A 27890-nucleotide genomic window follows, 5' to 3' on the forward strand; every position below is an offset into this window, starting at 1 on the left:
ATAAGACCAAAAAAACCCCAAAGTTTAACAAATTGCAATTGAAGTGGGAGTGAATTTATTTCTTATAAAATCATATTTCAAATGGTTTCAAATGGCACACATGCCGCAAATCGGCATTATAAAAAGCAATCATTTTTTACTTTAAAAATCTGTTTAATTTACGTCAATCACAGTTTTCTCATTCATACTTGAAAACCACTTTTGGTTTTGATATGTTTTATTAAATAGATGAGATATTTATCGTTGTAAAACAAATAACTATGTAAAATAATCGTTTTCAAAGGAAAAACAATATTCGTATAGGATGAATTTGCAATTGGATATCAAGTGGGGATTGAATTTAAGTAAAATTTGAACAAAACTCCTATACGATTTATATGATCCGATCGGAAAACTAAATCTATACTACTATATTAAAATAATAGACTCGAATTTTTTAGCTTTAATACCGATAAATCGGAAGAGTACTGTCTTTTGTTTTAAATATTTTAAACATCATTGGTACTTGAGGATTACCAATTTGTTTTTATTTTTTCTAAATCAAGCTTCGTAAATTAATAATCAACGAAAATTCCTTAAAAAATTCCGGAAATCATCTGAATTTTTTGGATTTTACAATTTTGCGCATGCGCATTACATTCACGCTTAATCACGGGAGGCTCTTTATTTTATGCTTCCACAATATCACATTTGCATGGATAATCTTGGAAACGATAAAACAAATGCGTGTTAATTTTCATTGGAAATTTTTCTGTTCATCAAAGAAAATACGGGAGATAACTCTAACACAATGCATTTACTATAAAAAAAAAAATCCCGAGAGTTTCGAATGTAAACATGGTGTGTAAAAAACGTTGTTGAAATATGTTGAATTCTGCAATAATATTATTATAGAATTATCGAAGAAAAGTATTTACAGCTTCAAAATACTTTGATGTGAACAATTTGACTGTTATTTTCAATACAACTTTATTAATTTTCTCCAAAATCGTTTTGGAGCGACTCTGCAATTTTCTGCTACATTACGGGTATATGGGAGGCATTTTAACTGTAGTGAAGGCCTTTCCCGAGACACAGTTAAATTTCCAACTCAGCAGAGTGTAGTGAAATTAATAGCACTATTGGAGGCTTGAAGTTTGGTTATGCAAATGTCAACAATATACAGTGTTTCGATGTATCTATTTTATAAATGCCCGATATTATATGCAATGTCAACCCGTGCACGCACGGGTCAAAGTCTAGTTTTCTGTAAGAAAACTTCCCATCTAAATTGATGAAATACCTTTATCCCTATCCCAGAAGTCTATCATTCAATTGATATGAAGATAAAAATATGGTTTGATGTATTTCGAACAAAAGACATTAGTGTATCAAGATAAAATTAATTTCATCCTCCATACAATTAATTAACATAAGTACAATACAGACGTTCTATCTGATGGATCAATTATATTGAATAGTCTCAACAGCAAGGGTATAAAATGATAATTTAGTTTTAGAAATAAAAAAAATATATATTTTAAACCGTAATAGGTATGTAGCTTTTTTTAATATTTCTAAAACAAAGTTGTAATAAAGGTGTCAATAAAGATATCATTTCCAGAATTTTTAACATAGGCGATAATTATTCGATTTACTTTCTAATTAATTTTTTATTTAAGGGCATCATCATATCTTCGTAGATTCCAAATTATCTTAAAACTTTCATCAATCAAGCAATGTTTAACATCATAAACCCAATTGTTTTTTCTTATGATACCTACATCATCAAACAATTTGTCATATTGCAATCTATAGTATTTAATTAATACAAATTGTTTGTGGTAAAACAATAAACAATGGTGTCCGTCCTGGCTCTGCATGTACAGTTTCTGTATATATAGATTTTCATCCAAGATATGTGTACAAAAATGTTAGTGTACATTTTCAACATTTAAACACTTTTGTCTGCCGTATATAACTGAGCTATTAACAATGGAACCTTTATGATTATCAATCAAAATTAACAAGGCTTTGTAGTTTAGAAACATGTTTTGAAATGTTTTTTTCAATGAAAACATGAGGGTTTTGTTTTTTGCAAAATAAGGAAATATACAATTATGATGTTAAATTCCAGACTCGTGTGCAAGTGAGTATTCAACTTCGTCGTAATAATACGAATGGTCGTTGGAATAGTTATTCGATTTTACGTCGACACGAGCTGACCTGCAGTTGAAACAAAATTAAATGCGGAATTCATGTAAACTGAAACAAAATTCCAAACATATAATGATGACAATGAGGAAATATACATGTAATACCTCGTAATTTGATCCTCCTCCTGGTGTCTGTGTTTTGTATCTAAAAAAGGATGATTTGTCAATGAGTGTAAAGTTTTAAAGAAAAGACTCGATAGTTGTACCTTAGCTCATTGATTTCAATAAAATATGATAGGTTTTCCATACAGTGGTACTTAATACCTTGCTTCTTCCTTGCGACACAAAAGTACATGAGAACCATTACGACTCCAATCACTATAGGAAAAGCTATCAGGGACACCCAAAAATAGATGGTGCAGAATCCATTGTGACCTGTACACAGTTTGATCATGAAATAGTGTGTAATGTTCGCTTAGTGAATTATAAAAAGAGAAATGAATAAAAAGTTATCTTTATTGAAGAATTGCATCGTCTAAAAGCAGCTGTAAGTAATCATAAAAAGTGATTTGCAACATTTTTACAATTTGCTGAGAAAGAGAGTTACCTGTACACATTATCATTTTTAGATTACTGTGGAATCATTAGATTTCGTGGTGGCTCAATTTTCGTGGAATTCGTGGGTACCTCCTATCCACGAATTAACATCCTCCACGAATTAATAAATTAGAGTAATAAAGTCATATTTCCTTTGTAGGTTTTAGAGAATACACGAAATTACGTCCCCACGAACCAGTAAAATTTAAGCAATCCACGAAAATTGGCCCCCCACGAAATTTAATGATTCCACAGTATCATATATAGAATTTGACAAATACATTGTACAATTTGGATAGCAGTATAATTCAATACACATTAAGGTCAAGATCTAGTAAATGATTCCAGGGTGTCTTTTTGATGCTAGAACCATTATGGCGTCGTAATTGATTTGAAGAATCTTTTTCCCGTACTTTACGGCTTCAAAGGAATTATGTAGAAAATTAAACAGTTTCTTTACATTCTTTTATAAAATCACGGGAAAAGTAATCCCGATACCTATATTCAATTTGACATCATTTTAATGAATAGGTCGATCAAGAGCTTCTTTAATTTCGTTTTTGGAGAGACTGTAGGCATTCTAGATATATTTTATTAGTCAAAAGTGGACAAAACTCCGAAATGTGTTCTTTATTTCCTTCATATTGAATTGGAAATGACAGTTTAAAACATGATTTTCATTGTGTTTACCAAACAATTTAGCCCCGGTACACACAATCAAACTTAGCTATTGCTATGAAGAATTGAAAGAATTTATCTTGACCTTAAATAGGCGTTCTCTCTTAGTACACATGTTAAAAGAAATTTATTCTTTGTACAGAAGGCCCGTAAGATTCTCCTATAATTTGCCATCAGCCGTATTTGCTTATTTGGCTTCGTAATACTAGTAGTCTGAGTATGACTTACATTATTTCATCTATATTCAATCGTTTGCTACAAATTACTTTAATATCTCGATATTGCAAGCGATAAACCTAAAAAGTGCATTACCAACTAGTATTCAAAACTTACCGAGTTTGTCAAATTCTGTAGTCATATCCAGGGTAAAACTAACCTCAGGGGAAGTTTCAGCAACATCTGTAGCTATAACTTTAAGGCTAATTATAGTTATTACACCACACAAAATACTTAAATATTACAATTTACAATTTAGAAATTTAACCATTATATATATATATATATATATATATATATATATATATATATATATATATATATATATTCTTCTACAGTATAGTAATACCCGTGCTTTGGTTCCCTGTCTCTTTTGATGCTAGATGTGTAGTCGATGATTCAAGGAGGCATTCTAAACAATTATACACTACATATACACATCACATGTGATAAAAACATTTACAACACTAAAAAAACCAGTTTTATGAATCAATTCACAAATGTAAACATACCGCTTGGAACCAGAACTGTTATTTCTTCAGTTAAGTTTTCAATTCTTTTTCTATTTTTTATTGGGTACCATATTATTTTGTATTCTTGACCAGGCCGCGCTTCACCAAATGTAAATACATTACTGTTTGTCTCAATGTTGAAATAATTTGTATCCTTTTTGTCACGAATACTTATGAAGTACTCGGAATAAGTTCTACTGTTCCATTGTATGAGTACTGAACAACCACCTGTTGCAATGCTGGAGATCAAACCTGCTGCGCCTGTGTACATAAAGCAAAACATTTAAAACATCTCTATACAACATATGTAACAAATTGCTGTGATAATAAAAATACCCACTGATAACTTGGAAAGACACCAATGTGAATATCAGCGTCAATAACATAATTTTCATTGTTTAACTTCAAATGTAATATGATACAGAAAAAACATGTTTTACATTTATATACCTTGCAAAACCAGGAAGGCATGTTGTTGATTGGTTGGGAAGTAATAATAGGTGGGGGTTTATTAGGGTCTTCCGTTTTTAACGGAAGACCTTCTTGTTATTCTTCGGTTTCTTTTTATTAATATTTTTTTCTTTTTTTTTCTGACTCCTTTTTGGCTTCATAACTCAAAATGTTTTCAACCAATTTTAATGAAACTTTCAGAGTTTATGTGCAACTATTATCCCTCAAAGATGATAAAGTTTCGATGACAACGTCACTTCTGTTTTTACGTTACGTCGTTTTTTAAATTTTAAAAAAGTCATTTTGTCCGGGAAATGTTCCGTGGTTATAAATTTTCAATTTACCTATGCCATAAGGCTGGAAATGAAAATCTGTCTCTTCCGGTCCAAACCGGAAGTGAATCTAATTTTTCGAAAATTTGAATTTTTTGATCAAATAAAAAACGTATACGTATTTTGTAGAGCTGTTTAAGCTGAATCTAATGTTGAAGACCGTTTGAAAATCGGAGGATGCATTACAAAGATATCGAGGTTTAAAAACTGATTTTTCCGGAAATTTTGATTCCGCAGTCTTGGATTGAAAAATAGTGCAAAATTCACACTGATAGTAACTTCTACTGAAAACAATTCGTACTGATCATTAAACTATACATCGGTAAGTTTCTGATATTTGATGATGCTTAAGCACACAGTACGAAAGGTCGACCCTTTGAAAAGCAGTGTAGAGGAGAGGTTGCTCATAATAATGTTTTAAACAAAATGCAACCTTAAAGTTTTTTGATGGTAACCCCGTTAAGGAGTTTAACGGTTGGCCCCTACACAGATACAACTTGAACAATTGTTGAACAAAAGAAGTTTATATTTACGAGACCTTTTATTTGATATGAAAAAAGGGGGCTGTCCTGTCAAACTAGAGGTCAGGAGGGCTCTAAAAGCTTTTCATAATTACTATTTCAAGAGCAATAGTTCTTTTATAATCATAAATTCGAAAAGAGCTTATCAAGCTAAATTTAAAACTGAAATTCGTTTAAAAATCCGATGATTGATTGCGGGATATAAGCATTAAAAAACTTATTTTTACGGAAATTTTGATTCTGCAGTCTGGACTAATAGAATAGATGTTAGGTAAAGGTTACGTTATCTTGTACCTAAAACAATTCAAAATTGTTAAATCGTACTTAAACACATTCAAAATTTTGTTTTTTGTTAGGTTTTTGTTAATTCGTACTTAAAATCATTCGTTCGTAGCTAGAATCATTCGATTTTTTAATCTTTTGTACTTAAGATACTTTTGTTACGAGTTCTTTGAGGTTCTTGTAGCTTTACTTTCGATATTAACGGAAGACCCACTCGTTGCTTTGCAACGAGCTTTGCTCTAGTTTTAAATATCTAGCCTTAAGTGTGTTTCTCTATATGTTTACAAGCAAGAGTAAACAATTGAAACCTTCTGCAAAGTGGCAATAATTCGGATCGTTCATGATAAAATACATCGTCGGATACGTTTTAGAAATTGTTGTTATGATAAGTTTACTGAAATGACAGCAATTCCTTTACTCCTTTTATATGTGGATATTGAATGTTGAATAAGTTACAAAACATTTTATTAATTTGTCATCAGCAGAATGTACAACGGTAGTAAGTAGAAATTCGAAAACATGTGATACCTATCTAATTATCTTGCCATTCCTATTCCATAAACATACATGTGTTTCTTATGCTACAATCGTATTACTCACTTCATAGTACATACACACCTTCTTTAAATGACAGTCTCTAACCACATGCTAAAATGATAACTTTTGTACATTAATATGCTAAATATGTATTATTACAACTTACAATAAAAGATAGGAAAAAAATATAGATGTAGCATTACTATTTATTTGTATGTATTTTTAAGATATCAAGTGTGATAAATGCACGCTTTGGTCGAAATAGTATGAATACGAGGACTGATCGCGCGATACTGTGCTGTTGTGAATTTTGATTACAATGTTACATCCTTCCGTATGTGTCATCAGTGCGGCTGGATTAAAATGTGCTCTTTGAGATCTTTGCATTTGTTGCCAGTTTTTATGAGTATCACAGGTTTTGGAACTTTGTTCTCAGGTAAGGTTAACCTAACGATTCTTGAATAAGCTATACAACTAAAGATTACATTTGCCTACAAGTTACATATGATTCTAAATTGATGTTAAATAGAGATAACATTCAATTGCTCATAATGCAGCTAGGTGTTTTATTCGAATTTCAGATCTTGTAAATGTTTTGGCAATCAAATCAAGCATACTATTTGTATCTTTAAAGTAACCATCGCATGATCACACTTTTATAGAACTCAGTTCTTTTGAGGAAGAAGATTACGAAAGCGGTTGTCATGGTGACGAATATATTCTAAACTCAACAACAAATGGAAATATATCGCTATCACAAGGTAATCTAAACAAACATAAACAATGTTCTGAACATTTCTGTTAATTTAAATTGTTGATAAACCTTAGTACTTTTTGTAGAGTTTTATGAATTACCCAATACAACTTCTGTGAATTTAACAACCAGCACTGAGCTTCATTGCTTTATGTCAAGTATACGAGTGGTTTATCTTCATGCATATTGGAGGAAATCAGGGGCACAAAATATCATCAGCAGTAACAACACCCTTCATTTAAAAAATGTATCATTCAATGACACTGGATATTACGTCTGCTTTGTTCAATACCAAACGTGTGAAGGCTTTACCGTGTCAAACACCTCAAGTGTCTTAACGAATAATAGTAACGGAACCAGTCCCAGTAACGTAATCAGGGACAGCCATGTAACCAATAGCAGTGACGTAACTACGGGCAGTAACGTAACCGCTGGCAGTAACGTAACCAAGGGCAGAGTCGTAATTAGAAACCTGACCAGAACTGTACACGTCGATGTTCAGGGTAGTAAAGTTACAGAACAATTAACTAGATAAAACTTTCTTTTCCAAAGTTGTGATTCTATATTTTAATATTTACATGTATGTCTTGCGTACTTTTTGTAATCGCGTACGTGTATATATAGTTATTCTTGATATGTGATTTGCCTTTTCATTTCACACTTAAGCTGGAAGGGAAAACTCTTAGTATTTTCTTTAAATTCAGGCCCACCTCTATTGATTCAACCAACTGACAGAAAAGTATTTCATGTCGCCGAGGGACAGCGTATACAATTCGTCATCTCCATAGCCAGCTCTCCAACACCCAAGCAACGTTTGACCGTTTCCAAGGCAAACATGGAACAAAAACGCAGCATTGGTGTAGAATTTTATAGTACAGAACGTTCCACACTGAAGGCAGTGGTTGTTCCTCTTGAAATGCCCCTCTACTCAGCAGACGTGAGATTGACCAACATTACATCAACATGGACAGGGGACTACATTCTATTCGTCAATAATTCGCATGGTTACGTCACTTATAATTTCTCTGTCGACGTTGTCATACAAGAAAAAGGTGACATTTTCTGTTAATTAAAATCTTGACAATTTTCTATAAATTTACATTTAAAAATAACATTTCTAACTTCATGCATTGTAGTAACGTCTAATGATACAGTATCCACTAATGATATAAAATTGCGTTAGTGTTCAGAATACTGACCATTTATAGTATAATTTTAACATCATTAACGAACTACCTAGCCGTCCACTTATGATTCAATTTCATAAAGTTATATCATTAAGGGTCAAAATTCACATCCACTTATGATATTAGAGGAAAACGCAAAATAAGTACATTGTTGACCTTTAATGATATAACTTTTATTGCATTAGAGGGTAAACTTCAACCATTATTGATTCAATTATGTATGAAATGGTACTGTTTTAAATTTTGCATATACCTTTTCATACATACATGTTATTGTATCATTAATGGTTGAAATCCATCCATTAGACAGACCATCCACTAGGAAATATTATATTTTAATAATCTATCTCATACTTTTCTGAGCTAACAGAGAAATAGACAGAGTGGCACGCAAACGTGTCTTGTCTATCCACTAGGAAATACTTTCCAGTAGGCCTAATGCAATATAAAGATTTCTCATTGCTGGTCAACGATATACTCATCTTAAATTGTCAACTTTGTTGATAATCCAACTAATAAACCCCTCTTAGCCAACACAGAAGTAGACAAATGGGCATACGAAAGAGCATGACTTGTCTAAAACTTGTTTAAAACAGTACCATTGAACACATAATTGTTCCATGATGGTTGAAGTCCATTCACTAATGCTATAAACATTATACGAATAATCATTATTGGTAAACGATGTGTACACATGTTTTGCGTTTTTGTTTCTTATCATTAGTTGATGTGAATTTTGACCAAAAGTTATATAGTTTTGAAATTGTATCAATAATGGACGGCTAGATAGTTCGATAATGATAAAATTATATCATTAGTAGTCAGGATTTTGAACACTTATGAAACTTTATATCATTATTGGATATTGTATTATTAGAGGTTGCTTCAATGCTTTCTATAATAATGTTGGTTGATATATATAAACATTGAAAGATATCCCAACTTGCTTGGGTTGATACATTTTTTATGTTTTTCATTTATTAGTTTCTTTTATTTATTTATCTATTCAATAACTTTAATGAATTGTAAATACGCAAGCTCACTCTAATTTCACACGGGAACCTGTTTTCAGCGTCTCTATGGGACACAAACTCAGAGGTCATAGTGATAGGCAGCATCGGGGGGTTGATACTTCTGACGCTCGTGGTGGGAAGCATTGTAATGTATCGCACCCGACACAAACGTGAGTGTTTAATAATTGTATTAGGCGGAATTTCCCTTCTCATTATTCAAATTTGTACTTTAAAATATTCTGGCAATTACCATATTTTTTTAATTGCTGTTATTTTGGTTTCACAGAAAAATTCTTGCAGGAAACTGTGTAAGTATAAATCGATTTGGAGGATTTTTCTTCGTTCTGTTTCGTTTATGATCTGTTCAATGTGTCACGATAGTTATCTAATATCGCAGGAAAGAGCTAGAGGAAGCAGAGAAGAAAGGAAGTATGGACAGTCTGGATATCTGGCGCCGTGAAGACGGAAATAAAGGTTTTTTTTAAAATATCCATCATATTCAACAACTGATACAAATACTTTATAAAATCTCACGCCTTGCAGTTTCTAAATATATTCAATTTCTTTTCTCAGAATTCGATAATTCTACACAGGAAGACGATCCATATCTTCGACTCCAAAGGTCATTTTTTTATGCTCAATGTGCTTACATTTTTGTTAATCCGTCATCCATCTGCCAATATCTGTAAAATATAATTTTGAAATACTTCCCGTTACAGTTTGAACACTTTTAACAATCCGGAAGAACCAATCTAAAAATGGACGTCAAGGAAAGATCTTCAGACGGTGACGTTCGGATTTATCACCAATTCAAGAACGCTGTGTTTTAACTTTCACGTCCACCTTTTTTTCAATTTTTAAAAAAAATTGTCATTTAACTTCAACTCTCTTTAGATTCCCATACTGACATTTTCATGCTTAACGATGAATTTTTTCTTACAAGAAATCTTTCCAAAATACCAAGTACTGTTACATCTCAGCTAGACCATATATCTTTATACCCATGCAACAAAGCCACAATGCAGGACTGTTATATTTAGGATGCATTTCTATGGATCATTCGAAGGGCTTTATAACAGTCGGTGACCATGAAGGTCATTGGTCCACTTTGTTTCTTATGGAAGGAAATCAGTCTTTCACATATATGTAATGACCATAATACATGTTGTTGCTATGAGTTCAAAAATCTTGCAGCTTCATTCTGTCATTGTTTTATCAGTTTGCTAGAGTTGAGACACATGGTAAATAAAATGTTCAAATCCTGACATTCGGGGTGAGGTTTTTTTTTTTCTTTCAACTCTGACTTCAAGTAAATAATGCATTAAAGAACATAATATTAAATGGTCTACCAAAATATGAGTGTACACTTTTATTTATAAAATGAACAAGTCACAGTATTAAATATTACATGAAATCACATCACAAGCTACTGGCCAGAAAGTTACAAAATAGACAACTTTCTTGCAATAGGTACAGAAATGGAAACTCTTTAAAGACAAGAATAGGCAAGATAGAAGAAAATTTCCAGTTTTGAAAAAAAAGTAAGCTTGTACACTCACATAAAATTTTGAAATATGATAATCATAATCTCTTCCACATAGTATGGAGATAATTTCTAGGGAAGTTTAAGAAAACAACTGAAAATGTTTCCAGAGAAAGTAATTCTCTACAAAATACCTCCGAGAGTTCACAAATAAGCAAAGTGACCATAGCAGCAGTAAATACTAAAAGAAAGAGACTATAACATCAGTTAAACTCGAATATTTGGTTCATATACAAAGTATACCAAAGCAAGCTTAATACGTAATGAATAGCAATATACATATACTGGTAGTTGTAATATACTGAGAAATCAGCTTTGTGTGTCTTTGGTTTTCAATACTAGATTTGATACATTTTTCATGATTTAATTTTCTTTGATAAAAGCCTTTACTTAAAATGAAATCACCCTAAACTCCCATTACAAGAATGAATGTTTTATATTCAATTTGATATTTCATAAATAAAACAATCACAACCATAAAATCATCTTAAAAAGTTAAGAAAATTGCAAATCAATAAAGTGATAAAAACTGTTGGTATAACAACAACAAAAAAGCTCTTCACAACAACTATACATTAAAATGTTAATTGTTTCATGAAATTTATATTTATGAAGACATGTTAAAATGTACAAAAACAATAAAATCCACCAATTTTACAGTCAAGTCTCGACACACTTCCAAGTAATGTATCGATATTATCCCATCCCTCTTCAAAACTCAATCTCCAAAATCACGCTATTTCTCCCCAACCCCTTTATGCAGAGATTCTTTATCAATTGTTTATTGCTAAGAGGGGCACTGTGTGGGACTCTAAATCCCATCTCCTTCTTTCCTCAAACAGGCCTGGAATGGTTTCTGTTTCAGGACGACATTAAACGATTACACTGTATATAATTATAACAGATAGATACATGAGAAGTGTAAGTAGTAGTCTAGAGATACAGTGGCTATATTACAGGATCATCCAGGGGCTACCGAAAGAACTCCATTTACAATGACCATCTATATGCAATTGTTATTGAAGGATGATTAGGGACACAAATAATGCTAAACTGGTGTTCATATATATACAAACTATATAATAAATACTCCCAACAATCACTACCTAGATTACTTTTTGTAGACAATTATGTTCTAGCCAATGTGTTACGAGTACATTACCCAAATTTCATGCAATCAATATTTTACAAAAAAAAAATCACAGCGGTTTTCAGTATTTGTTCACAACAATTAAGGCTTCACCCTGCAGAATAGAGTTAGACTCAGTGGAATGAATATGTTTTACATTTTGTAAGTTTCTTTTTGTTTTGGAACAGTCTGAACAATTATTTCTTAGCATTGGTATTCAATTCAAAGTATTTGTAGGTAGGATTTTCATAGCCATTCATCTGCATATTAGCGACATGTCGTTCCTCTGGAGAAGCGGCAGGATCCATCTCAGCAAAGCCGTGTGTGACAGGGTGTCTGTGAGAGCGCTTCCTCAACATCACAATAGCAACAATGATAATGACAAACACAGCTACACTTCCGATAGCGATTCCGAAAACACTGCCAGTGGAGGTAGCAACGTGTGCTGAGGAGTAGCTTCCCTGCAAGCAATGAAAACAAGTTAATTTTATACTTCAATAAAATATCTGCTATCAATTGTCCACTATTGGGCGTAATAATAGATTTTTAAAACACTTTAGAAATAGTGGTGCAAATTTCCTAATCAAATCATTCATTTTGCTTCATAGCACTAATAATCAAAGCCCACTTTTTAAGATTGAAATTACAAAATAAACACAAACCCATAATTATACAATTTCTATACTCTTCATTATGACAGTTTTCAAATCTGAACACAATTATTCTAAAGTTTAGGAACCTGAGCTACTCACAAAAACATGGTATGAAATTTCAGCAAGCCTTAATTTCAACACTTTATCTACCCTTAAAATATTGACAGCTGAAAGAGGACCTACCTGATTGAAGCTGGCTTGGTCATTTTCACGATGAGAGATGAATACTTTGTTTTCTTCCTGGTGATTGAGTTCAATCCTTGGCATTAGTCCATCATCTTCCACAATGGGAGTCTTTTTCACCTCCTGAAGATGATCTGCAAGATCTCCATCATCATTCTCATCATCTATCATCACTTTCTCTGTCCATGTGGCTGAAAGATACATAAATCATACAAAATGCTGCTAGTCTAAGACTTCCATATTATTATTGAATTTTGTACAAGTTATCCCTCTTTGTTCAGAGCTTTCCCCCACTGTTACCTTTGTTGGATTCTTTTTTGGTCTGTACAGTTATAGGTCTCATAACAATGTTCTTTGCACTCTCTGCCAAACCACTGTATTGTTTCATGAATTTATCTGGAGGAAAAAAAAATTAATTCCATAAACCTTTTTTCTTGAAACATTTGAAAAAGTAGATATTCATGTAAATGCTTTTAAAATATATACGACATAAGGACAAAATGTACTTCAGAAATATTTACAGGTTAAAGAATAATAGGTTACTATATCAAACAAATATAATGGGGTTATTTAAATTACTGTACAAGTTTAGTCAGAATAAAACTGTAAAACCAATCGAAACAAAGTTTAAATGTCACCATATTAATAAGGCATTCTAGAATCTACTTAGAATCTCAATTGAGAAAGTGGACGGAACAAATGAACAACAAAAATTCCTAAAGATAAGTTAAATTAAAGAGAGGAATAACTCATACCTATCTGGGTTTTTAGCTTAGATTCCACTTTGGGGAAGTGATGGAGCATGTCCAGGCTCTGCTTGATGCGCTCATCTATGACCTTCATGTGCTCGATGACCTGTGACTGGATAAGCTTGGCCTCCTCGGGGTTGGTTTTCTTAACGTGAGTGAAATGATTCAAAGAATGAAGACGATCCTTCTCTTCCACGCGAATGTAGTGTTCCAAGTGTTTAAGTACAGCAACAGACTGCAATACAACACAACATTGTTTAAAATTAGTTGCTGGTTATTAAAGTACTCATCGGAAGGATCTTAGTATTTCTTTGGTTCATGGGGAAAAAATTGAAACTATGCAATGGGAAAAAATTAAACCATTCAATATCCCTCTCTTTTCTTAAAATCTCATATAGCATCATCTTAGGACGAACTAAATCTATATGTAATTTGATTAGATTGAAAAGGCAGAGAAGTATTAATGATCACTATATATTGATTAATTCTATAACCCTTTTTAAGGAAACTATATGTTTTAGCTTTAAATTTTCCTATATCTTTATACAGTGCTCTTATTCTCAAGAATATAAACATGGTCTAAAATAGGCCCAAACCATTCAGCCCTCTTAAATTTTCCAAATGACAGAATGCAATTTTTGAAAATTCAAATGAAAATCCTGCATCAAGAGGTTTGACATAGAGAAGATTCCTTGTGACAACTTACTCTGACGGGGCTCTTCTGTAGTTCAGCCATATAAGCTTCCAGCTCCTTCCTTTTCATGCTGTTCAGTTCACCCTGTCTGTGCTGGAGATGGAGGGCCACCAACTGCTTCTTCTCAGCAGTGTCTGACTGCTGGTAGCCATTGTACAACTTCTGGAATCTCTAAAAACATAAAGCAGAAGGGATAGATTCAATGGGGGATTTTTTTTAATCTATCATCCATGACACTGTCAATTGCATGTAATTCTTGATTTTTTAAATAATTTACTGTCATTTTTTTTCTTTATTAATTTGTCACAAAACGAACACCTACATCTTGAATTGAAAATTTTAACATTCAGTTAATAAAAAATATGGATTTTCAAAATCAATAATGATATTGGATAACTTTCTTCATTTTGTCTAAGCTTTCTGCACTCCCCTGTGCTCTTTGACGAAGCAAAACAATAAGTAAGCACAAACCTCCAGAATATTTTTGTTCAGTTTGTCAGCAGCTTTGGGATTTGTCTTCTTCAGATTGTTGACATGTTTCCTAGCTGTCTGCCATTCCTTCATCATCTGCAATTCAAATCAATAACTAATTACAGAACCAATCCTCTAAAGCTCCTCTAAGTAAAAGCATTTACCTACTGGCATCGTATCTTGTCTGACAAATTAACTTGCCGTGCTAACCCTTTATTTCCTGCGATCTATAAAATTATATTGTATAAAATCTCTATAATTAACAATTATTTTCTGAATAATAAAACTTGCTTTGATGTCAATTAATATAAATTAATATAAAAATTTTATAGTGCACACTTCTTAATTTTTTAAATAGATTCCATACATGGGATGTTAATTATCGATCAGTGAATTTTGCATAACCAAACAAGAACCTTGGTAATTCTCTCATGGTGTTGCATGTTCATGGCCTTCAGTGCAGCCAAGAACTTGTTGTGTTCATTACCAAACTGTTTGAGGTACTTCTCATCTCCTTTGAGATAAGCCATGTATGCATTGTATGTGTCGTCCAGTTTCATGTGCTCTGTTTCCTCCTTCACTGGTTTCAAAGTGACCGAGCTGTCAATGACTTCTAAAATGTACAAGACAACTTAAAACATCTAGAAAATTAAAATGTGGTTTTCCAACCAAGTTTCATTAAATGATCTTTCATGTAGGGTAAATTTGCTTTCAGTAGTAATTGCGGTTTGATGTCTTTCTCTATTAAAGCACTAATTATAAACTATCTTATTAATTGTAACACTATCTTCTTTTCCTCTTGGATAAGATTTTAAACACACACCTGCATGTGATGAAGCATTTACTTTTATCAGGGGCTTATGTAAATCAATGATAAAGACACTAAGAAATGGCTTAGTTAACAAAGCAACCTAGATACTAGACCGCATTAACCAATTTTCTGGGCACAAAGTTAGATAAACAGACTTCAAAGATAGAAACCAAAATTCACAAGATCTCTTCATTCCCAAATGCATGAATGATGCACACCCTCTCCTGTCACAAAGGGTTATACGGTGTACTACGTAATTATCTTTAAAAAATCTCACCTCTTAAATTCATTTGTATCATTGTTCCTAATAATGATATCTTTTTTTTACTGACTTGTTTAATCATCTCTTATTTGTCTCCCTTGCACTCTGGCACATCAGAAATAAATATTCTGTGCACCATGATCAGCATTCTAAGATGTAGAGCAAATGAAAATTAAATCTGAATGTCAACGTTATATATGGTATCAGAATACCATGAATATTGCTGGCTTCATTATATAGTAGTCCTTTACATATTGATCTAAATGCGGCAAGGTTCTTTTTGACATGAGAACATGATAGAAACCTAATGGAAGTTAAACCATAAAAAGACCTGTCTGCTCCACATTGCCAAATCATAGTAAATCACCCATTTCAGGAGTTTGCTGCATTTTGTTTCCAATTTACATAACTTACATTTCCTGCATGGTATATTGATCAAACGTAATTGATGGAAACAAAATGTCTGTTAGGGCTAGTAGCTCTGTGTTGGAATTGCAGCATAATCCATTTTTTTCCTGCAGGATGCTGGATCAATACAGGGAAACCTTTCAGTTTATTCACTATTTATCAACTGAAGAACAATGCTAAATGAAATCAATTGGGTTTTTTTTTAAGTAACAAAGAAAAATGAAAAGAATTGCCAGGGTTTTTTTTTTCATTGATTGATGGAGGTAGACCAATCTGGAATGAACTGATTATTCACTACATCAATGTCATGGCTTTGGACTAAGGTTTCGCTGAAGCACAAGATGAGTAATTCTGGTCTGATGATTCATTCTATACCAGACTGCCATGCCATGATTCAGCACCAAGTGAATTCCAGCCTACCAAAGACCTCGCCAGTACTTGGACAATATGTACATAATTTCACATGTTGTACAAGGGCCAAATGCTGTATTTTAATGAGTACCATAAATGTATTGTAAATTTTTTATTTGTTCTTATAAAACTCAAACTCACTGTTTCTAAAATTTCCGCAAAATTATCTTCTTCTCAGGAAATACAAATTAATTATTTTTTCATTGCCATATCCATGGAGGATTTTTGGCACCAGTTAGCTGAGGAATCGCTTTGTGGATGAATTATTCTTGCTTAATTTTCCGGCTGTTATAAAAATCAATATTTTTATAACTCATCATAGAGAGGGCATCAAACAGACCTGGAAGACTGCCAACACGGTAGCTGGTGAAAGCTCCCAATATTGAAGTCTTCTACGCAATTGCCTATAGACACAGCTTTGAAATTATCATCATTAGTGACTTTTATCACTGAGCAACTGAGAAAAGTCAACAAATTACAGCATAATTCATTCTGTATGATGATTAAAACCAGAAATTCATATAATCACTGTACATATAATCACTGTACATATTCTTCAAACTAAATTTTTAACAAAATTTGATATCACATGCAAGATAAATCTACTTAGTAATTTCCATTTCATAATGAATTAATAGAGGATCAATACGCATTAAAGGCCTAAAACGACAGCATAAACTTCTATCATCATGTCAGAGTCTGGCCATAGTTCAGGGACAATAGGAATAATTCTCTCTATTTGTACTGTGCATAGACAAGCATCACTTTATGTATTGATTGCTACCAATGGGGATTTAGAAGTTATAGTATTGATTGTCTGTGAATTCTACACAAATAGGAACTTACATCCATAGAAACTGCATCATTTAGATTTTGTGTATGAATTCACAAATGACTACCTGGTTATAATCAAATTATCTCACACTCATTAGATTTTCCCCAATTATGAAAACAGAGAAATAAATCAGCCTTATCAAATATGCTTATCATCTTTTTCATAGTAATATGAAGAAAGTAATAAGTTAATTCTTAGGCTAAAATATATTGGGATATTGTTAAACAATGACCATCATCATATGTATTTCTTTTACAAGCTGTATGTAGAAAAGAAATTCTTTATCTCCAACTTAATTGTTCTTAAAAATAAAATAAATGACTTCTTTTCATTGTGGTTTTTGCTTCCTGTACAATTTTCTTTCAGTTGGAAAATATGCAATAAACATGGAAGTGCATCTACATTAAAATTTTCCAAAAATAAAAATTAGTTATGGTATGCCTCCCAACAAAAAAAAATTGGTATCATCTGATAAGCTCATCTATTAATCTTATGTTTCTGAATAACAATTTGTTTTTACAAGAGAGATAGTGCATTCCATCACCTGTACAAACTTATGGCAAACATTGTCTGACAGGTGAGATGATGGACGACTTACTTTTCTCTTTGGGACAGCAGACATACTCCACCCCAGCGAATCTATCGATGTCACAGTCCAGCAGCATGGAGAAGCTGTCGATCCTCATGTCCTTGGCCTGGCAGTCGGCAGTGGCCCAGTCCCCCCACTTCTTGTACGTGTCACACTGATTGTGTTCGTGGTAGAAGTGGCAGTGTTGAGGAACAAGAAGAGCATCACTCTCAAAAGGACCAACTGTTAAAAGTATATGTAAAATAGAAATTCAACATCACTCTCAAAGGGACCAACTCTTCAATGAACAAACCCAAATCCAATCTTTTCATTGAAGTTTGAACATAAAAATAACAAAATTATTCCATGGCTTTGTCAAACATAGTACAGGTTTCATAAATACTCGTTGACCACTAATTTTTAAGGTATGGTTTTGAGTGGATCCACAGGATATAAAAATGTTTTATCATTTTACAACATATTTTTGGGGAGAGAGTTTAGATTTATAAGCAGATTGTCTGTTGTCAAAGTTTATACTAAATAAATTAATGTTCACAAAACCAGTGTCAAAGAATTCATAACCCTCAAAGCTGTAGCAATTTTTACTCTTTATTAACTTAAAATTCATTTCTACCAATTTTAATGAAACCACAGATTAAAATGATCAGTAATGATAATCCCCCCCCCTAGAAACCAGTACTATTTCTTAAATGATTGTACATAGTTATATAATTAGGATACCCACCGACACATCTGAATGGCTGCACAGTGTGTCCATGTTTGTGACCGTGGGAATCAGGCCAGTCTCGGATCGTTAGCTTGTGGTCTTCCACTATGTTTGTTATGGTCATGTTAGGGTACAACTGAAATAATGAAACATGAAAACACTAATGAAACACAAATCTTAAGTAGTTTATCTAAAACAAGTACATGTATTAGCTAGTACGATTTACAGTTACTATTCTATTATGCCATATATCATGTACTTGTTAATAATACTGAAAAAACAAGGGTAATGAACATCAGATTAAAATAGAACTTTGGAGAATGTAATCTATGATCCAAATCTCCACCATCTGTGAATTCAGGTAACATGCATAGAAATTTGCTTAATCAGGTAATAATGTATAAATTTCTTAAAATGCAAGTAGAATGTTATTATCAATTATTCATTCAACTCTTCATTTTACACTATATGTTTAAATGACACAGTTCTTATCAATTATCGATATATATTTAGCATTGGTACTACATGTATATGTATAATGTGCGTAAGAACAGATATATATATACTATATATGCTCATTCATGAGTATCTCATCCAGGGAAATAAGTAAATAGATCTGTAAATACTGTGGAATCATTTAAATTCAAGGGGGCCAATTTTTGTGGATTGTTGGCATTTTGCTTATATATTCGTGGGGATGTAATTTCGTGGGTGTCCTGGTTTTTCGTTTAAGTAAGGAAACTAACTCTTACAAAACTTTTTTTCGTGGAGGATGTAAATTCATGGGGGAGGTCTACCCACGAAAACCACAAAAATTGAGCCACCATGAATTATAATGATTCCACAGTATCTGAATTCAACTTTAAATAATTTTAAATGAATGTTAATGTTTAAACATGTAGTACCTTTTCTCAAGTGTACTACAAGAAGACAATTTATCCCCCCCCCTCCGACACAATCATTTTAGAATATATCTGGATCAATATCTCAGTATATGCTGGCAGCTGTACATGTATGTAGTGACAGTTTCATTTTCTATAATTTGGGACTGTGTTAAAATCAACATTGAAATATAAATCAATTACAAAACGAGACTGTAGCACTCATACATAAAATCAAATTTTAAAAATTAATGTTTGGAACGTTCAATTATTCATGGTAGGACAAATTGTCATACTTGCCAACTGACCCGATTTCGTCGGGTCACACCCGATTTTTCGACCCTTCACCCGATTATTTTTAATGACCCGGCGGGTCATGCTTTTCACCCGATTTTTGTCGAACAACCCGAAAATCTCCCGATTTCCGGATTTGGTTCGTAAATTACGTTGCACGTTTGACTTCCAGTTATGAACCCAAGCTGAGCTTGGATTTACGTAAACAATGCCGATGGCTATAACAAACGTGCAGACACATTAGATGTTAATTATTATTGTGAGTTGTTTTGACAAACCAAAGGTTTAAATCATTAAGTGTTATGGCTTCCAATAAGAAAAGGTCTTCATCGGGGCCAGCGGAATGAAAACTACCAAAAAGAAAACGATATTTTTGTACACATGTACCTATCAACATATCTGGGAAAATGAATTCCCATGGGTAAAACAAAGTAATCGAGTACAAAACGATGGTTTTTGTGATCTATGTAACGCACATTTGAATATTGGATTTTGTGCCCAAAACGATCTGACTAAACATTCAAAAACGCTAAGTCATGTTTAAAATGCTTTTTAATACACAAAAGTCTTCCAAGTCACTTACAACTTTCATGCCATCATTTACAGAGTTCAAAAGCAAAGTTAATGTAGCAGAAACTCTTTTTGCATTTTTTTTTAGCTGAACACAACCTACCATTTTCTGTGTCAGATCACTTTACAAAATTCAAAGTCAGCAACTGTTAGTTAAAATGCTTCTTTGCAATAAAGTATTACACATAAGTTTTAACACATATTTCTATTATATATACCTATGAAATGCATGGTAAATATGTCGTGAATGTCGTTACGCGCTATGACCAGATTTTTTACTTTCGAAATCTGGTCATGACCAGATTTTCACACATGGGAGGTTGGCAAGTATGCAAATTGTCCATAAACATTTTCTTTTATTATAGTTTAAAATTGATCAGAAATTATAGAAATTTTTTAATTTGAGAAGAACAAGAACAATTCCTGTGATAGTAATTTTGTTAATAAATAATCAGAATAATATCTTGGTCACCATGCATTTGTTGGCCACACACAACGAATGCATGCATCAATGTTTGCAGCCACTATATAGACAGATCAAGTAATACAATGTACTTGAAATGAATAAAGTCAACTAATAGAAAAATATTAGCATTTACGAGCGGTTAACGAAATCAAAACCCTTGAACTTCAAATCAGAAAGGACGTTTGGTGAAGAACACAAAGAATCAATTGGTACTTCTCGAGCACTCCAACACACACAAACAATCAAGTTGATTCATTTAGGTTGTTTAAATAGCAAAGTTTGTTACATGATAGCTTGCTACCTCTGTCATATTATATTTTATTCATGACTACCTGACTGTAAAGCTCACAGTCAGTTCTTTTCTAAGATTAAAGAAATCCCTTAGATCAATAATCATGAATATGAATAAGGTCTGGGAACTAGCATAAACTGGTCCCTGGAGTTTGCGATCAGACATATGTGATGGACGTTGTGGTTCTTAGACTAATGCCTACTGTTTGTTACCTCAAGCAAACCCTTACACAGTATTGTTCATTGCAGTAGCACATCAATACTTTAGACTGCTTATGTCATCTGATTATAATTGGACTATCTAATGCCCCAGTTAACCCCTCATATACAGGCACACTGAGTACATGCATGTTCGTCTCATTTGTGAAATGTTTACGGTGCAACTAACTCAGACCTGATTATCGACAATCGATTTTACTCATGCTTAGATATGTTTTCATGATCATATTGGGATTTACCGATATGCACAAACTGATGCAAGAACACCCACAATACAGACAATAAACATTGCCAAATGTTTAATTTCACAGACAATCAATTAAAACACAATAGATATCATTATTATCTCTACATCTTACCACAATCTGATCACAAAATATGATAATTTTTCGGTACTTGAGAGCTCTAATCAAAATCTTTACAGGTGTTGCACATACATAATAATTTTAAATGAGCATGCTAATGGAGAAGTCAGTGAAGCCAGTTAACTTAAGATCAAGATAACGTCAAACTGCATGATCCTTTTGACTTAAAATAGTGGGTATATATATTTCCATATGAAATTAATTTTTTTAAAACAAGTTAAATTTCAAATGTAATGACATTCAATTTACAAGTACAAGTACAAGTGATTCATTGCATAATTATCAATTTTTTATATTACTATTATAAAACATTAACTGCTAGCTAACGTAGCTAACTGTAGTACATGTACCAGTTTTAACTGAAGATAGAAAGGAGTTACTTTCTTGCTAAAAACTATTGTATGGAGAGGCGACAATTTACGTCATTCATTCAGGCTTACATGATTAAAGACTGTGTGTTTAAAATTAATATATATCTGACTGTATTTACCACGGAAAAATAACTTGAATCTGTTCTTGTCATAGAGAAAGGTGAAATAATCAAAACAACCTGTTAAATATTTAAATTCATCTGACATTCCTTTACTTCCTTTGGTGAAATACCATGCATCTGATTAAGTGTGCACCAGGTAATAGCCTAGGTATAAGGTAACATAAATAATTCTTTTGATTACAGAGACTTTCCCTTTTGTGTCTGATGTACAGTGCTTTGCTCCATCTGTCTGGACACCTACACATACAATCTGTTCTTGCCAGAGCTAGTACATCTATAATTAGGTTCAAGTTTGATTTTTCTCTAAGAAAGAAAACAGTGGACATTCCACTCTCACTCTATCAATCAAATTTACTAACAACATCATTTAAAGCAATATGGGCTGCAATTTTCATGAAGAATTTTTTTTTAACTAAAATGTTATTTTCTACTAAACTGACAAAAAATACTATGGATTTTAAATTTCTTTTAGCCAAATTTTTGTGAAAAGGGCCGTTCAGGAACCTTAATTTGATCGAAATTGAATTATTGTCGTCCTGTACAAAAATTGATTTGCTATATGTTCCATAGAAGAGATATATATCTTTCCTCTGACAAAAATTAATAATTTTTTCCAACCTTATTTATCATAAAAGTTTAAGTTTCATGCAGACTTATCCTACTAAGAGGTTTTTGCAGCAAAATAAAATTCTAAAAAATACAGCTCATATTGCTTTAATAGACTGCAAAACTCATTCAATCTCAATGGATGCTTATTAACATCACCTTTTAATAGACTGCAAAACTCACTTAATCTGGGATGCTTATACATCACCATGTGCAACTTGTTCATTCTTGGATGCTTAGTAAAGCAACATTTCACAGAGGGCAAAACTCACTCAATCTTGGATGCTTATTGACATTACCATCTAATAGACAGCACAACTTGCTCATTATTGTATTCTTAGTAAAGCACCATCTAATTGACTGCAAAACTCACTCAATCTAGGATGCTTATTAAATCACCGTTTAATAGACTGTAAATGGTGGTGATAAATACCTTCTGACAATACTGCAGAATCTGTTTCTCATCATGAAGGCAGTCCTGCTTGGAGTCTGCTACCCAGCCCTCTGGGGTTGTATGCATTGTGGGTTTATTACACATGAAGGCAACCATTGGAACAAACTTGTAATCATGGCGCTGGAAGTCTGTGTTTGCTGCCAGAGACTGCAAGAGAATTAAAAAATGCATGAAGTTAATACTATTTCTTGAAGAAAAAAATATAAGGGAATTAAGTTTCATGAAAATTTACAGTCGGTCGTACTTCATTTCAATGTTTGGAAATGGACTAAAAATGAATACTACAGGTATTATAATATTGTCAGCAAAGAAAAATGTACTGCAAAGAAATATGAAAGATCACAATGACAGTGCAGTATTCAAATTTTTCAACTAATTAAAGGTGCAAAAAAATAAACTTATAAAAGTGAGTTTCATGGAGTTTGCTTTTACTAAACATTCGTCTCTAACACAGGCTAACAACTTTTTTTCTAGCTGCATGAAATACAAAAAACACCTATTCTAGAGGGACTTACACCCAGTTCCAAAAAAAAAAAAAAAAAAAAAAATCGGGAGAGGGCTACATTATTGCAGCTAACACCCAGTATGAACTTTTTCTTGTAAAAGTATATAATTTGTATACAAGTACACATCCATGATGCCACTGCATTATTGAACTATTCAACTTAGCAACTAACTGTTATCAACCGGAAAGTACATACAGTCAAACTTCGTTATCCCAAACTAGATAGGACTGTTTAAAACTTCGAGATATCAGAGTATACGAGATATCAAGGGTAAAATACTTAAAATATAAGTGGTTGGGACTTACAATTAACTTCGACATATCCATTGCATTCGAGATATCAGTGTTCGAGATATCAAAGTTCATCTGTATCTTAATTTACAAAACACAGTCTGCACATCTGATGTTTATAAAAATTAATTTTGGAATTCAAATGTTGTAATTCGAAAGTGCAACAGGCAAGTGTACCCCCTCCTTCTTCTTCAATCAATTTTTTTTTACATGTATACATAAATGTAACTTTCTTCAAGTTCATCAGAAACTGATTTTTATCAACATTCGATATCGAACTTCACAGCATTGAACATACTATTTCATAAAACCTAGCTTTCTCCAACCTAATAAATTGATGCACTGGTCACATACCAGACACAAAGATTGTTACAGAATCAGACAATTTAGCCTCTCTTTTCCCAGATTGGACTCTGTATCAAACTTAGTTTTATTACTTTTGTTGACCCAAAACAATCAGCATGAGTTTAAAAATATAAACATTTACTGTTGACAACTACATTAATATATAATAACTAAATTTGGCTTTACCTGGCAAAACAAAATTTTCACGCAGTTAAAATGAGACCATGTATATTCCAATTCTGCATAAAAGACTAGCTTTTTTTTTTTTAGGCCTATTTAACCTTAGATAGTTTGACTGCATAGCCATGTAGACAAATATTATATAGATCTGATTCTTCTTTGAATTGTTGCAAATAAATATCATATGCCTATTTTGAATATATGTTTTAAAATAGTTACCAATGCCAATGAATTAATAACATTTAAGGTTTTAAAATGCTTTAAATTGCTAGAACATGTACTGTTAAAGTGGCTGACTACATTTTGAAATAAATTTTCAAATCAGCAGAGAACTGCTTAATTATGAAAGATATAGTATGATGCATAATTATCATATAAGTCATATACAAAATATAGGCGAAAAAATAGGAAATTTTGGATTAAAAAAATGTTTTATTAAAAGTTTAAGTAAATATGAACAAAAGTTCAATGCGGATCTGCTATTCACAAGTCTAATCCTTTAACCATTGAATTATATGATGATATTCAAATTAATCAATTGATACAAACAATTTATGAGAATTAACATTTATATGCCCATCTTAAAAAGTATAAAGCTTTGATGCAGTGAAGTACCTTAAGATTTTGGCTAGCTTACAGCCTTACATTCAAAGTAAATAACTGATCTATATGACAGTTAAAACCTAGCCTGTCCTGTACTACACCTATACATGTATGTGTACTGCAGCTGGTTTCACTCCATTATGTGAGGAAACATGAGGCCCCTCTATTCACTAAAATAATTAGGGCATAAATCTTCATAATGGACTGGATTTTCCCCTTTACTTACCTGAGTCCACACCAATGAATCTTATACAACATGTTGCTTGTGTGGTATTTAAATACACAGTGAATGAGTGATGATTGAAAAAAAAAATATTTTTCAAATAATTCTTATAATGCATCTGATGACACAGTTGACTGAAATTACTGAATCAATAAATTTATTAATAGTTCAATACATATGTGTACTACCATGTCATCAAGACACACCAAAGAATTTTAAGACTTCCAAAATTCCTTCTTTTTTTTGGATCTCATTGACATCATCATGTACCCTCTTGCTGTCAGAGAAATTCTCAAAAATCTCATGAATAATCCTGAACTGAACAGAACTGAATGATCCAAAAACAAATTTCTTACAAAATTTTTTTTTATGGAAGTAATCAACATTAATCATTTTAATGACTTTGTATCAATTGAAAATTATATAATGTTCTTTGAAAGCAATGCAAAATTTGCTAATAAGTATACATGTAATTGCAACATATGCAATTCATTACCATTAGTGTATTTCCATGTCACTGCAGACTTCTTAGTCTTATTTCATTATGATTATTTATTTTGTATAATCAATAAAAATTCCAGACTTTGTACAACCTAATGGAGATCTATTACCATAACAATAGCCTTTGATTAAAAAAATGCATGTATATATATTATATTGTTCTTTTCTTTAACAGAAACCAACTCTCCCTTTAAATATAATATATTATAAATTATAAAAGTCAATAACAGAATTAATTGTTCTGTGCATGTTACTCTAGCTAGTCCCACAACTTTGCTACATGATATACAAGTGACTGGTCCTAACAGAATAATGAATTCTTTATCAGAAACAAGGGAAAAAATCAATTGATCGGTCTTCTACAGAAAGCATACGAACTATGACCATGCTTTATCAAATATGTTGTCTGATTTGTCATAGGAATTATAATAATGATGTTTGAAAATTTTGTTTAAGTTGTACCACTCATAAGTCATATTACGTGCTAACAATTTGAGTTGTGCAGGAGTTTCCAGCAAACCACTGTTTCATATGGGGTTGACCACTGAAGTAACCTTTTTTTCTCTCAGTAATATTTGTTTAATATCTACATGTACAGAACTAGCTTATATGGCAGTATGGCACTTAAAACATTTAACATATCACTCAAGTGACAATAATTATCTATAATTATCATTAACAATTAACGAAATTCATTGTGTCAACTGTCTGAGAAAAAAAAAGTCCCGCAGACAGGTTTTTAATGAAAAATATTAATATATGTTTATCTATTTAATACCTTGAAAAAAATAATTTGGACAAACCAGAAAAGGGTACAACTGCTTTTTTTTTTTTTAATGCAATGCGTGGATATGAGGAAAATCACCCCATCCCCTACTTTCCAAAAAAATATACATGTAACATGCAAATTGTCCATGTCACCCCCTCTGGGGAAAAAACCCTCAAAAGTTACCCCATGTCTCTTGTTTGCAATATTAAATGTTAGTTACGGGAAAAAGCTTAAAACCACAATATTCTCACATTCAAACTCAAAGAAGCCTTTGTTGTTTTTGGGATTTGTAACTTAGTCATTGACATTATACAAAAGTCCCTTTTCATCTGCAAAATATTGCATTTTGATTATCCAAGAATGGGGCTATTCATGTATTAAAAGAAACCATCACATAATCAATGCATAAATTGGTAACAAATTTCCCTACATTCCACATGCATGTATTTGTAATGTTGACCCAACATGGCCAACAAAGGGACCCAATGTCCCTTTCAATGAAGTTGATGTTGGTGTGGAATGTTATATGCTTACCTGGCAAACATAGCATTAAATAAAACATCCATCAATCATTCAATGTTGACCTTTATGAAGCGTTTCATACTTAATTATTTCAAATTACACTTGGGAATAATGTAAGTTGGGACAACCACCATAATCCTGAAATTGCATATTTTGAAGAGAGAACAATTAACGTTACTGTACATCAGTTCACTGTATGCTATACTGCATTCCTAATGCCCCTTCTACGGGTAACCCCTCATTTGAACCGATTAGCAATTAAACACTTCAAATGCATTCAACATTTCTGAACACGTTTGATGTCATAACTGAGCTATACACTGTTTCATTTACAATGGGGGTGACATCATTAAGATGACATTCCCTTTAGCTATGCTTTAAAATATTCAACATGGACGACAATCTCGACCATTCACTGTGTGATCTTAGAAAAATGCGACAATGGTCTGTGAATTACAGTAAAATAATCACCTCAATATATCCAACACTGACCTGGACTAATACACAAATGCAGGCTAGCACCGATGGAAGCGTAAGCTGCCCCATCTTGGTTACAAAATCTAGTTGTCCGCTTATTATTCCGTTCTCACTGTTTGTTCTTTCACCGAAGTCACAGATTAATGAGACCGACACAGTGATGTCATGGGGTATATA

The 27890-nt window shown here is 32.4% G+C and overlaps 3 protein-coding genes across 6 annotated transcripts; 1 reads left to right on the forward strand and 2 right to left on the reverse strand.

Moving 5' to 3' along the window:
- Positions 1-1801: 1801 nt before the first annotated feature.
- LOC117686221 (uncharacterized) lies at positions 1802-4621 on the reverse strand. Of its 2 annotated transcripts, XM_034460924.2 has the most exons (7): positions 4479-4621; positions 4139-4399; positions 3976-4038; positions 3744-3821; positions 2460-2570; positions 2301-2340; positions 1802-2205 (listed from the first exon to the last, which is right to left on the reverse strand). In XM_034460924.2, exons 1-7 carry the CDS (start codon positions 4531-4533, stop codon positions 2106-2108), a joined length of 708 nt encoding a protein of 235 aa, XP_034316815.2. In that variant the 5' UTR covers positions 4534-4621; the 3' UTR covers positions 1802-2105. The 2 variants fall into 2 exon arrangements, with proteins under 2 accessions (XP_034316815.2, XP_034316816.2); XM_034460925.2 differs by lacking the exon at positions 2460-2570.
- Positions 4622-6546: 1925 nt separating this feature from the next.
- LOC105344241 (uncharacterized) lies at positions 6547-10479 on the forward strand. 2 transcript variants are annotated; one of them, XM_011451960.4, is made up of 9 exons: positions 6547-6696; positions 6923-7021; positions 7101-7517; positions 7719-8066; positions 9274-9384; positions 9501-9522; positions 9612-9688; positions 9788-9836; positions 9934-10479. In XM_011451960.4, the coding sequence occupies exons 1-9, from the start codon at positions 6597-6599 to the stop codon at positions 9968-9970; spliced, it is 1260 nt and encodes a 419-aa protein (XP_011450262.4). In that variant the 5' UTR covers positions 6547-6596; the 3' UTR covers positions 9971-10479. The 2 variants fall into 2 exon arrangements, with proteins under 2 accessions (XP_011450262.4, XP_065933065.1); XM_066076993.1 differs by having other exon boundaries at positions 6604-6696; positions 6895-7021.
- Positions 10480-10568: 89 nt separating this feature from the next.
- LOC105344242 (amyloid-beta precursor-like protein) lies at positions 10569-27888 on the reverse strand. Of its 2 annotated transcripts, none has more exons than XM_066076988.1 (11): positions 27729-27888; positions 23277-23444; positions 18677-18794; positions 17962-18174; positions 15053-15249; positions 14637-14732; positions 14178-14336; positions 13478-13706; positions 13023-13118; positions 12723-12913; positions 10569-12347 (listed from the first exon to the last, which is right to left on the reverse strand). In XM_066076988.1, the coding sequence occupies exons 1-11, from the start codon at positions 27780-27782 to the stop codon at positions 12084-12086; spliced, it is 1785 nt and encodes a 594-aa protein (XP_065933060.1). In that variant the 5' UTR covers positions 27783-27888; the 3' UTR covers positions 10569-12083. The 2 variants fall into 2 exon arrangements, with proteins under 2 accessions (XP_065933060.1, XP_065933059.1); XM_066076987.1 differs by having other exon boundaries at positions 27708-27872.
- Positions 27889-27890: the final 2 nt, after the last annotated feature.

The sequence above is a fragment of the Magallana gigas genome, chromosome 2 (genome assembly GCF_963853765.1).
Source record: "Magallana gigas chromosome 2, xbMagGiga1.1, whole genome shotgun sequence".
NCBI classification, from domain to species: Eukaryota; Metazoa; Mollusca; class Bivalvia; order Ostreida; family Ostreidae; genus Magallana; species Magallana gigas.

Coding starts and splice junctions, on each gene's coding strand:
- LOC105344242 (XM_066076987.1), bottom strand. CDS start 27,782: ATGGGGCAGCTTACGCTTCCATCGGTGCTAGCCTGCATTTGTGTATTA. Junction 18,795..23,276: donor TTCTGCAGTATTGTCAGAAG/GTATTTATCACC, acceptor TCATTATTTCAG/TTGTACCCTAACATGACCAT. Junction 15,250..17,961: donor CTGCTGTCCCAAAGAGAAAA/GTAAGTCGTCCA, acceptor TGTACATTTTAG/AAGTCATTGACAGCTCGGTC.
- LOC117686221 (XM_034460924.2), bottom strand. CDS start 4,533: ATGAAAATTATGTTATTGACGCTGATATTCACATTGGTGTCTTTCCAA. Junction 4,039..4,138: donor AACAGTTCTGGTTCCAAGCG/GTATGTTTACAT, acceptor ATAATTGTTTAG/AATGCCTCCTTGAATCATCG. Junction 3,822..3,975: donor GACAGGGAACCAAAGCACGG/GTATTACTATAC, acceptor TTAGCCTTAAAG/TTATAGCTACAGATGTTGCT.
- LOC105344241 (XM_011451960.4), top strand. CDS start 6,597: ATGTGTCATCAGTGCGGCTGGATTAAAATGTGCTCTTTGAGATCTTTG. Junction 6,697..6,922: donor TTTTGGAACTTTGTTCTCAG/GTAAGGTTAACC, acceptor ACACTTTTATAG/AACTCAGTTCTTTTGAGGAA. Junction 7,022..7,100: donor AAATATATCGCTATCACAAG/GTAATCTAAACA, acceptor TACTTTTTGTAG/AGTTTTATGAATTACCCAAT.